The 12,766-nt window shown below is 31.4% G+C and overlaps 1 protein-coding gene across 7 annotated transcripts in view; it reads left to right on the top strand.

The window, feature by feature from the left end:
- Positions 1-12,766, top strand: part of Ipo11 (importin 11) — a 207,335-nt gene that overhangs the window by 136,998 nt on the left and 57,571 nt on the right. For all 7 annotated transcript variants that reach the window (XM_078015991.1, XM_078015989.1, XM_013356118.4 and 4 more), the window contains 3 exons: positions 6,100-6,195; positions 6,833-6,946; positions 9,208-9,329. In XM_078015991.1, coding sequence (XP_077872117.1) covers positions 6,100-6,195; positions 6,833-6,946; positions 9,208-9,329 — 332 coding nt within the window. The remainder of the gene's footprint in view (positions 1-6,099; positions 6,196-6,832; positions 6,947-9,207; positions 9,330-12,766) is intronic.

Genomic DNA, 12,766 nt, shown 5'->3' with positions numbered 1-12,766 from the left:
CTCCTGAACCGTGGGCATTACAGGCATGCACCACTGCACCTGACTTTATTATTTCTTTTTAACTCACAACATAGGAGGGTAGCATGTCATATGAGACTATGGTCTGATGAGAGACTGGCAAGTTAGAACATTGGCTTGGATATTTCATAGCTGTGTGATATGGGCAAATTACTCTCTCAGTTTTCATCTATAAAAACAGGGGTAAAAACTTTACCTACTTCTTAGGTAAAGTTAGGTAACATGTTGGTTATTTTTATGTAATTATGTAGCTATCTTATGTAATCTTCCTCTGGGGAAAATAAGCTCTACAGGTGTAGACAATTTTATTTGGATACTAGATCTTAGGCTATTTATAAAACAAGGCAAATCAAGTTGTTCTATCTCATTTTTTTGACTATCTCTTCTAAATAAATGCTTAAATAAAGATGATAAGTTTACTTTAAAAACTAAGCAGGTGATTTATACAATGATAGTAGATTATTATCAAGAACTACAGCCTGGTGTGGTGGCACATACCTGTAATCCCAGCGACTTAGGCAGCTGAGGCAGGAGGATTGCAAGTTCAAAGCCAACCTCAGCAATTTAGTGAGGCCCTAGGCAACCAATTTACCAAGACCCTGTCTCAAAATAAAAAAATATAAAAGGACTGGGGATATTGCTCAGTGCTTAAGTACCCCTGGGTTCAATCTCTGGAACCATAAATAAATAAATAGCTACATATCTATCTCATTTGACTCTTAATTAAAATTAATCATGTTTCTTTCTTTTCAGAATAATAAAGTATTTCAGTTTTTTCCCTTTTGGTGCCATGGGTTAAACCTAGGGGTGCTTAACCACTGACCCACATCTCCAGCCATTTTTATTTTTTATTTTGAGACAAAGTCTTACTAATTTGCTGAGGCTGGCTTTGCACTTATGATCCTCCTTCCTCAGCCTCCCAGTTCCCTGGGATTATAGGCATGCACCACTGAGCCTGACTCAAAATAATTTTTATTATGGAAAATTCCAAACTTATATACTGTGCACTACCATTATAATTTTAATAGCAAATATTCATTTCTTTTCCCTTTTCCTTTGAAGTGTGGAGACAGTGATATTTTTATATCTCCCTCAATTGTATCTAACTTTTTTGGTTGTATGATTCAGCACAAATCAGGTATAATCCAAATACATAGTAATATATTTGTAACATTTAATATAGGTTAGAGATTAAAGCAGTTTCTCTGTAAGTATGCCAATAGTAAGGTCATTACTAGGGTACTAATACTTGAATTAAAATTTGAGATCTGATGATGTGATGGACCATATTTTTATATACTTATTGATTGATATACCTAAAATTCTGAATTTTGTTTTTTAATAAATGGCTACTAGGAATATACTAGTTACCACAATTTGTGTGTGTGTGTGTGTTTGTGTTTATGTAAAGGAATATTTTAGGACAGTGACACTTTTATTTTATGCCAATTGAATTGTAAAATAATGCTCAAATTTTTTGGCTTTCCCTGTTTTCAGAGTTCTCTTATAGCTATAATAATAGTCTTTAATATTAGCTTACCATTTTCAATATTTTTCAGATACTGTTTCTTAATATAGCATACTATATAACATTCTTGATTTTTTTTTTAACTAAATGTCACTATTAGACTAATTTCTGACAGTACTTGCAGGAAACATCTTTGTTCTTTGAAACAGAAAATTACAATATTAAGAAAGTTGGATAGAGAGACCAGTATGCCTGCTTAGGAGCAAATGGTTTAAAGCAAAAATAGACCTTATTCTGTGACTTGAATAAGTTACCTAGAAGAGTACAATTATAATCTAAAAATATTCTAAATTGTTAACAGTTTTTAAATTTGAAATATGTGGAGATATCACTTTGAGTTTTGAAGTTCTGATTTCTCTCATGTCATATCTAGCATTATTAAGCCAAGTTACTTTTATTCTCTATGGCTTAAGATGATACAAATATTTTTACGGTGTCATTTATTCTCTACTAACTATAATAGCTAATATCATTATTTATTATATGCTGCATATTTCTAAGAACATAATAGCTAATATCATTTAGTCCTTACATAAGCATATGATAATAGTACTGTTTTTTCCCCATTTTTACAGATGAGAAATTAAATAATAAAGAGGTAATTGATTTTTTTTCAAGGTCACACAGCTAGTAAGTATTGGATCCTTGATATAAACATAGGCATTCTGACTTCAGGACCCATGCTTTTAACCACTTTGTAATTCATTGTAAGCCTAAATCAACAGATTCTGAGGCAGAAAAAAATTAGCCTGCATTTTTCACAGGGTTTTAAGAAACAGTCTATTGCAGGTATATTCAGAAAAGATAAATGCAAAAAAATCCTATTGGTAACAGCAAAATGCTAATAAAAAGTAATTAGTAATAGGTGAGTGGATGGTTAGAAGCATATTTAACCATAAAGTGGAGTACTGTGCCAAAAAGGATAAAGATTTGTATATAAAACTTCAGAGTGATTTTCAGAATATAAATAAGACAGAATAATATAGGACTGTTCCATATGAATTTCCCACAGACATCTCAGATTTAGTATATCAGTAGCACCTCATTGTTATTATTTGTACCAGAACTGTACCCATTTAACCAAAAGTGAAAACTATGAGCAATGCAAAACTTCTTCACCTTTGGTCCACTATTCAATTGTTTTTCTCAATACAATAAGTTCTACTTTGAATTTTCTCTTGATTCTTTTCCACACTTCTTAACCCAGGCTGATAATGGCATTTTTCTGCATAAATTTTTCAAAACTATCTCATCTTCCTCACCTTGATTTAGACTTACACTGCAGACAACAGGGCTGAGAGTATGGATCCTGAAGTCAGAGTGCCCATCTGTATATCATGACTTCAGTACTGACTAGTTGTGTGACTCTTTGGACTACAAATACTCCAGTTTAATTTTGAAATACTTGTGGGTCCTTTACACAATAGTTATACCATTATATGTTAATAACATGCATAATGATAGAGCATTGTTTATACTTAATATTTGTATTTAATATATGTAAATGAGTTATTATTTAAAAATTCCTTCTTATACTGCCTCATGTCTCCATCATCAGAGCAAAAAAGGAAAAATCTACAAGGATTCTTATGGGTTGGGACCACAACCACAGCTGTATTTTATACCATAAATTCTATTCAGACCCTTCCCTTTTCTCCTCTATTCTGTATAGAAATTTTTTTCTTTTTTTAAAGAGAGAGAGAGAGAGATTTTTTTTTTTCTAGTTTTTGGCAGACACAACCTCTTTGTTTGTATGTGGTGCTGAGGATCGAACCCAGGCTGCACGCATGCCAGGCAAGCGCGCTACCGCTTGAGCCACATCCCCAGCCCATCTGTCTAGAAATTTAATCAAGAGTTTTCTATAACTTAATTTAGAACAATTAGATACTAAAAGATTTCTTTAAAAAGCTATAGTCTGCCTCCCCTAGCCAGACATTTCTACTTGCTCAGAGGTGACCACTTGTATTGCCTTGAGCTGATGTGTATGTGACTTTGTCTCTTTAATTAATACCTTTGCATTGTTCCCTCATGACATTTATTGACTTTGCACCTCCTCTTTAGTTTCATCTTCAAAAAGTTGTGTTCTTGTTACATCAGATTTTTTGTGTTTTTTAAATTTGTTCTTTTTTAGATAATGCATGACAGTAGAATGTATTTTGACATATTATACATACATGGAGCATAGCTTATTTTAATTAGGATCCCATTCTTAAGGTTTTACATGATGTAAAGTTACACAACATTCCACATCAAGTCTTGTATTTATATATAAGGATAGGAAAGTTATGTCCAATTCATCCTACTGTCTCCTATTCCCATCTTTTACATCAGTTTTTAATGTTTACTTTAAAATTCATATTATATATATATATGCATTTATTTATTTTCAGAGCTGAAATGTGTAGTTAGCTGTAATTATTTCTTTTTCTGTATAATGTTTTTGTAGTTTCTGAAATTAGTAATTATCTTTTTTGGTATAAGAGTTTGTATAAACTAAACTCTCTGACATGTCTTAGCTCAATGTTTAAACACATCAGGTGTTCTATTATTCAGTTTTCAAGAAGTTTCTTCCAGAGCCAAACTGACTCTCTACTCCTACCTCTCTTCTTTTCCAGGATTATAGTTTTTCTTATATGTAGTATTCTGTAGTTTTACGATTATGTTCCTAATGTGGCTTATAAGTTTTTATTTCTGGTATTGATGGCATTTTACTCTAGAAGAAATCTGTTTTAGACCTTTACAGAAAATACACTTATGTTTCTCTCCTGAACTTCTCCTGAGAAGTTCATCTTTCTGGGGATCAAACGTGTAGGCAAGTGCTGTACAGCTGAACCATATCTCTTGCCCACACTCTTTATTTCTTAAATAGACTTTCAACCAGTCATCTTCTTTCTTGTCTTTATTTTCAGTCCTTGTTTTCTTTCTTCCAATTTTTAGCTCCCCATTTCTCTTTTCTAAAAGTTTGTAATTCTACTAATTCCTGTGTTTTCAAAGAGAGAGAAGATATGAGGTGAATTTGATTGCTTCTCAGCTTTCTCCATTGCCATCTTAGGACTCGGCTCTCTCTGATCTGATAGGTCAATTTCCTCTTTAATTCTTCTCTCCTGCTTTCATCTTTCATCCCCTTCATGTTCTTAAACTTATGTCCCCATGCCTCGAACATCTTTTTACAATAAATACTACAATAGTTTTACTGAGGTTTCAGAAGGAAGGAAGGGACATTAAATGAGTATTAAACAATTAACATATAGCCTTATTTTTCACTCACAGATAAATAGAGTATCTAGTGACATCTACCTCTGATACTCTGCCTACTAGTCTACATATTTTCCTAGTTTGTCTCTTTTCTCTCTAGACTTAATTTTTAAAAAAATAACATTTATTGAGGTCAGATTTAATTTTTTTGAATCTTATCTCCTCTCTCAGGATTTGGTATCTTATTCCTGGATCACATCTTAGATGATATAGTGCATGGGCCACAGAAAGTTATATATTTTAATATTCTGGGTGGCATTCTCTTCACTTCTGACTCCAAATTAAAGCATATTGTCAACCATTTGTGCTACTTGCTTACCTTGGGAATGTTTAGAAATGCAGGTCATGTTTTTGACTGTATAGTATTTGGAGCACACTGTTATCACTTAATGAGCAGGGACACTGGAGGGGCTAAAACCTCTTTAGTGCATGGAATAGTTATGCAGAGTAGTAGTGATCTTGAAAAGCTCTGCTGGAAGTCACAAAGGAAACCTGGCTCTGCTCTGAGGGTAGTACTTCTCAGTCCTTGTCTGTTTTCATTCCCACCGCATAAGTTGGGCTGGAAGGATAGGGTAGAAGTCCTTCTTGGTCCTCATTGCTGCTTCCTGACCCCTGTCTTTCTTACTCTGAAAAAAATAAAAATAAAAGCAACAAACAGAAAAAAAATTGTACCCCACTACTGAATTTGATACCTATCCATTTTGTTACAGAGGGAACATCTCACTATGAAAATAATTTAATTTCATGTATTTATATGCAAGGGTTATACAACTAATAATATTTAAAAGAAAAAATTTGATTTCTACTTTAATAAATATGTAGTATATATACAACCTACTCCTTCAGCTTATGGATAAACTAATGTAGATTTATTTTTGGACTGTGAGAATTGATGTTAAACTTTGCCTTTCGCCATTAAAAACTGATGGTTTTTAAATGCCTTTCTGCCTGTGTTAGTGCAACATTTTCTAAGGATTATTTGTTTAAAATAGAAGGGTAAGAATTATCTTAACAGCATGCTGCCTATATTATCACAGTGTGATATTATCAAATATAATTCTGTGCAAGATTTTTAGATGTGTCTAAATATTATATACCTTTTTAAATTGAATTGCAGTTTTTAATAGATCATTTTGTAAAAGTGTATCTAATGCCAGGATGTAGCATACCTCATGTACTTATATGTTTTCTCAAATTATGTGTATGATATTTAATGTAGTACTTTTTCTTTTCTGTCTTTTAAAAGAAGCAAATGACTTGCAGCATTGAATTTACCAGTGTGCCTTTCTGATTTTTAGGTTGTGGAAAATGCCCTTAAAGTGAACCCAGTATTAGGTCCACAAATGTTTCAACCAATTTTACCCAGTGTTTTCAGGGGTATTATAGAAGGGGAGGTAAGATTTTTCTTAATCTTCTAAGGATAGTAATTGGACTCCATGGTTCTAGTTTTCATTTTTCTCCTTCATTGGAAAATCATTTCTTTCTCACTGATAAATGTAAAAGGAAAGCTTTTCTTATTTAGATCATATTAAATTAAGTGCATTTTCAGGATAAGTTGTGCACCTTTAATTTTTCAAACTTTCCCACATAGACATCTTTTGACATTTCTTTCATTCATGTATATGTGTATTCACCTACAATGATTTGAAGTAGAGTAAAATTTAGTGACTTAATTCTAGTACCTTACTATTGAGAATATGGGGAAGGGGGATAGTGCTAATATTGTTATGGACTGAGTGTATGAAACTACAGGTATACCATTGATAAATAGTCTTTCTTTTTAGTATACCTCAATATATGCATAATATATATTATAAAATCCATATAAATATATATAAATATTTTCCAGGTATTATGTATATCTGATAATTTTGTGTGAACTCAGTCAATGTTAGCAGTTCATTCTAAAGAGAAGCAATATGAAGGAGAATTTTTTTTATATTCCTATTGACTGTTACCATATCAGTGATTGTTAATAATTGTACTTATAGCTTAATACAATTTTTCATTTGCTGTATTTTAATTGCACAGAGGTATCCTGTAGTGATGTCCACATATCTTGGAGTTATGGGCCGGGTCCTACTACAAAATACTAGTTTTTTTTCTTCACTTCTTAATGAGATGGCACATAAATTTAATCAGGAGGTAAGAATTTTATGCAAACATTTATCCAAATATAAATTGAAAATAGTTGATGAAATAATGAGTCTTTATAATAAAGTTCTTTTGAAGCATTTAAATGTTTACATTTCTATCTTTCGAATATTTTTACCTGTTATTTGGGGTAAAAGAAAGAAAAAATTTAGTAAATTGCAATTTAAACTTTTACATTTTGATTTTGCTCAAAATAGGTGATTTTGTTTTGTTTAGCCTTAGAACTTTCAGTTGTTTATGGTTACAGTCTTCTTTTACTGTTAAATAATCTGAAACAGAACTGTTTTGCATGTATGTATATATTGTCTGTTTCATTCTTTCAACAAACTTGTTTTAATACCATGGATTGAGAAAGTTTCTGTCCTAAATATTATGAAAAATGGCCTTTTTAGTTAAGACTTATTAAACAATATCTTAACTTAAACCAACTACCAGGATAAAGATGTAGAGGATAGAGTGCATTTGATATTTCTAGCATTGAGACAGTTTATGAAATATTTTGTTTATCACTGAAACAAATATAACTAATTTCAGGAAATATATTCATAAAAGAAATATAAATTTTACAGTATATATAGTTTTTGCTAGAATTAAACTAATCAAATTAGGAATTCCACCCAGCCTTTGTTGTTATGAATAGATAGTAAAGATTTTTTCATTAATTTTTTTAATTGGATAGAGATAATATTACATAGTTATATAGTTAAAACAGTTTATATTCTTTTATGATTAATGGAATATGTGTCCATATTGAATAGGATGCATATTGCAGACCTTGAAATCAAATTGGATACTTGCCCCTTAATTTTCTCTTCTACTTAGATGTGAAGTTATCACAGAGAGGACTTTAGTGTTACAATTCTTGAGGCTACTAGTTCTTGAAGTATCTGACAATTGAAAAAATAATTAAAAAAAAATTTTTTTAATTCACTGTGGCATTTCAGGGTACACTGCACACAGTTTACACTGAAGTATAAATAATGGTATATACTAATATGTGTTTTCTTGATTATTATAAATATTTTGTTGAAGCATTTCTTGGAAAAAATGTAAGAACACTAAAATACAAAAGAATGAGACTATAAGGTTCATTTTACGAGATCAAAGCCATGAGGTAGAGATTCTGGTATTAAATATACATTTTTAAAGGTGCTAAAAGTGGAAAAACATATAAGGAAACCCTGCCGGGGATCCTCTTTAAATCTACATGATAGTGCACTTGATTACATGTTACTTTGTAAGTGTAATTAATTGTATTAGTGTGGGAGGCGGTTTGGGCTGGGGTTGTGGCTCAGTGCAAGAGCACTTGCCCAGCATGTGTGAGGCACTGGGTTTGATTCTCAGCACCACATATAAATAAATAAAACTTTAAAAACTTAAGTAAAACTTAAAAAAAAAAACTTAAAAAAGACATTTATAATTGCAGGGGCTGACAAATCTGATAAATAGAAACTGAAGCAGGATTTCTATGTTGCATTCTTGAGGCAGAATTTTTTTGTTTTTTGTTTTTGTAAAAAACTACATTTTTACTCTCAAGGCTTTCAACTAATTGGCTGAAGCCCACCCACATTATCTAGTATGGTCTCTTCATTGTAAGTCACCTCATTGTAAACCTTAATGACATCTACAGAATACCTTTTCAGCAAAAGCTAGTTTAGCCTTGGACCAAATAAATGAGCAACTTAGCCTAGCTGATTCATCACATAAAATTAATTACCACATGATTCTATATTATGTTGTTTTCATTTAGAGAATAACTGTCCTAGGATATATTGTTTGTTTTCCTTTGAAATTCTGCAATTTAGCTTACAACCTGCTTGTCCTTTCCTCTGAAAGTAGTAGCAAATCAGTCTGGCAAATTATAGAATGTTAATAATAATCATCCAACTGAATAAGTACCAGTTGATAATTTTGAGAAATATGTGTACTTTTTAGTGTACTAGGAAGTGTGTATTTATTGGTGATTTATTAAATTATTAAAGTCACTCATTGGCCACATACAGATTTTTAATAAATCTCTTTAGCTCTCAGGATTTATTAGAGTCAATTTCTGGTTTTGCTAAATTATTCCTTTCCAGGTTAAGGCATGCCCCAAAATCAGATATTGCAGTTCTGTGGTTTGTTATAATTTAACTTTAACTAAGATTTAGGAAGTTTTAGCCTTTAACAGTACTTATCCATGATTAAATAGAATTTCAAATATTTTGAGATGCTGCCTTTTTTTTTTTTTTTCTTTTCTTTTCTTTTTTCAGATGGACCAGCTTTTAGGAAACATGATTGAAATGTGGGTTGATCGAATGGACAACATTACCCAGCCTGAAAGAAGAAAGCTTTCAGCTTTGGCTTTGCTTTCTCTTCTGCCATCTGATAATAGGTAAGAAAATGTTTTCTTAAAATTGTTTTTTTTTTTTTTTTTTTAAACATCAAATGTAAACTCAATTTTCGGCCATCAGTAGTGCCTTGTGTTGCTGGGCAGTGTTGTTTTTATGAATGTAGATGATAATTTTATCAGCAGATAATGATGTGGAAAGTACTGATCTAGAAAGGAGAAAATGGAACACGTTTTTTTGTTCTTGTTTTGGGTTTTTTTTTTTTTTTTTGATACTGGGGATTGAAGTGGGTGAGCGGTGGGAGTTTAACCACTGAGCCACTTTCCCAGCCATTTTTATTATTTTATTTTGAGACAGGGTCTGACTAAGTTGCTTGGGGCCTTGCTAAATTATGTGAGGCTGGCCTGGAACTTGTGATCCTCCTACCTCAGCTTCCTCGTTTCATGGGATTACAGGCGTGTGCCACCAATATCAGCTGGAACATGTGTTTTTGAGCAATGTGGGCTCTAGGTTAAGTTGGTTATATTTATTTTCCAGTTCATTTCATACTTGTATGAATTTCCATTTTTTATTAATGACCAGATTTAATTAGTCTTATTTTAGACCCTCTTTTTACAGAGTTGTATTAAACATCTAGTACTTCAAAGTCACTTTATAAAGCAGTTTATAGAGTATGGTAATTCAAAAGTATTATTAAATAATTTTGTTGGCTGTTAATTTGTAATATCTAGAGAAGTTTGCAAGTTGTTTTTTTTCTCCTTAAGTAGATGAGGTCATTATGCTATACTTACAGACATGGTAAAAATTCTCAATTGTATAAAGCAAATACAAAGTGTGTTGATTTGGACATATAAATAAGAATATTTATTGTCTTTGTGGTGTTTTGTTTTTGTGGTATTAGAGATTGCTTTATTCCCAGCCGATATACACAGCCCTTTTTATATTTTTTTCTTTTTTTTTAATTTTTATTTAATTTTTTTTAGTCATACATGACAGTAGAATGCATTTTGATATATAATACATACATGGAATGTACATACATCAATTATATTGTCTATTCTATTCTGCTGCCCTTCCCATCCTCCCTACTTATATTTTATTTTGATACATTGCTTTACTCAGTTGCTGAGATTGGCCTCAAATTTGGCAGTCTTCTGCCTCAAACTCCCAAGTAGCTTGGATTATGGGCAGGTACCACTGAGCTCAGCTGATTATCTCCTTTTTAACAAAAACAAACAAGTGCTTAAAAATGTTAAGTAACATTTCCAAGGTAAGAGATCTAGCAAGCACAGGCCAAGTCTGAACTGGGACATCTTAATTCCCAGACTTGTGCTTTTAACTACCAGTTGATATTGCATCCCAGGTGAGCATACACAAAACAAAAGCTTGCCTCTCTGTGAAATTCAGTGGTCTGATATAATTTTTGGAAACAAATTTAAGTGATCTCTATTTTAACTCATTACTGTTTCTCTTGGAAGGAAAAAATAGCAACTTGAGAATTATTCAGGCTTTTTGTATTGAAATGTTACAGAATTCAGTCCTTGGCAGTAATTAGCGCTCTGTAAAGGTTTGTTAAATAAAGTAATGAATGGAAAAATCCCTAAAGTTAATAAAGAGTTTTGTCTCACATAAATAAAGTATTGAGATTATTAAGAAGATGCTAGAAATGACACAGATTAGGAAGTATAAAAATATATTTAATTTGATAAAAGGATGTTTGTTTTACATATTTCATGAGAATACTACTTGAGATATATGTTTATGTGAACACTATTCTTGTTACAACTTCTTTGTCACTTTCTGAGCATGATACCATCTTTTGTTTTTAATTGTTCAGTGAAGCTTCCAGTATTTTTTTTGTTGGAATAATTTCCAAATTTCTCTCCATTGTTTAGGTCTTTTATTTATACATAGAGGGAATAATCTTTTCTTCAGCTAATTTTCATATGAAAGTAATGTACGGATTTTTATTTATATATGCCTTTGTTTAATGTTTTCCAAACAATATTCCTTAAAAAGGCATAAATTAAACAAAAGCTAATACTTATAGAAGAGAATGATAATACTCAAACTTTTTTAAAAATTTGCTCTCTAAAACGGCATATCATCCTTCAACTTCAAAACCCTTTCATATAATCAAGTTCTAAGAATTTCAAATGAAAGTGTTCTTTTTGAGACCAACTGCTCTAAGAACTTTTCTAGATTCAAGGAAGTCACCAATATTTAACATAAGGTAGTTGAATAATTCAAAAAGGATTTGCAAAAAAACAGCTGGATGTTTATATCTGATGGCTTGCTTTCAGGAGGAACTGCATCATAATCTTCTGGGTAGCAGATCTACCAAGCTTGCTTAGATTGGATACTCATTTTCCTCCATAATTCTCATATATCTTAAAAGTAACATGTATTATCAGCATTTAGAAATGCACTATAATTTAAGGATTTTCAAAGTCATTTTGTATTTATAATTTTGAACACATTAGGTTAGTAGAATCAAAGTAAAATTTAGTTTCCAAAGAATAGCATTTTGGTATAATTTATAGTTAATTATGAACATGTTTTATGTGAATTTTATATTATTATGACCTTTCCTAAGTGAGTATTTAATATGCTAGAATTTTATTTTCACCTTTTGAAACCGTGAGTCTGTTGTAATATTTTATCTGTAAATCCTTAGTCTCAAGATTTTAGTACTTTTTCTACTGTAAAAATTAGCTCGTATATTTTTGTATGACTTTCTCATACACATGGACAGACACACCCAGAAGTCTTAGTAACATTTTATTTGGTAAATTCACCCACTTAAAGTTAATCCAGTTTTTTTAGTATATCTACAGTTGCCCAATCATTGCCACAATTTATTCTTCACTCCAAAAAGAAATCATGTACCCGTTAGCAGTTACTTTTCATTTACTTATTTTCTCCAGGCAATCTCTAACTTACTTTCTGTTTATATAGATATGCCTATTCCAGACATTTCATATGAATGGGATCATATGATAGTGGTCTCTTAAGACTGGCTTCTTTGTCTTAGCATAATGTTTTCAAGGTTTATCCAATATTGTAGCATGTATCATTGTTTTCTTTTATTGCTAAGTAATGCTCTGTTGGATAGATATATCACATTTTGTTTAACCATTCATCAAATGATGGACATTTGAACTGTTTCTGTTTTAGGGCAGGTATTACTAATGCTGTATGAACATTTGTACACAAGATTTGTGTGTGTGTGTGTGTGTGTGTGTGTGTATAGATATGTGGTTTTAATTTCTCTTGGGTATTGATGATGATTGTGTTTATAATCTTTTGAAGAACTTCCAGATTGTTTTTCAAAGGGTCATTTTATAGTTCCACTAGCAATCTGTGAAGGTTTCATTTTCTCCATTCTGTGGCCAATACTTATTTTTTATTGTAACCATAGTAGTGGGTATGAAGTAATATTTCCTTGTCTTAGTTCATTTTCTGTCAGTATAACAAAATA

Source organism: Ictidomys tridecemlineatus, chromosome 1 (assembly GCF_052094955.1).
Source record: "Ictidomys tridecemlineatus isolate mIctTri1 chromosome 1, mIctTri1.hap1, whole genome shotgun sequence".
Taxonomy (NCBI): Eukaryota; Metazoa; Chordata; class Mammalia; order Rodentia; family Sciuridae; genus Ictidomys; species Ictidomys tridecemlineatus.
The sequence above is the reverse complement of the archived record's forward strand: the minus strand, read 5'-3'. Positions and strand labels throughout refer to the sequence as shown.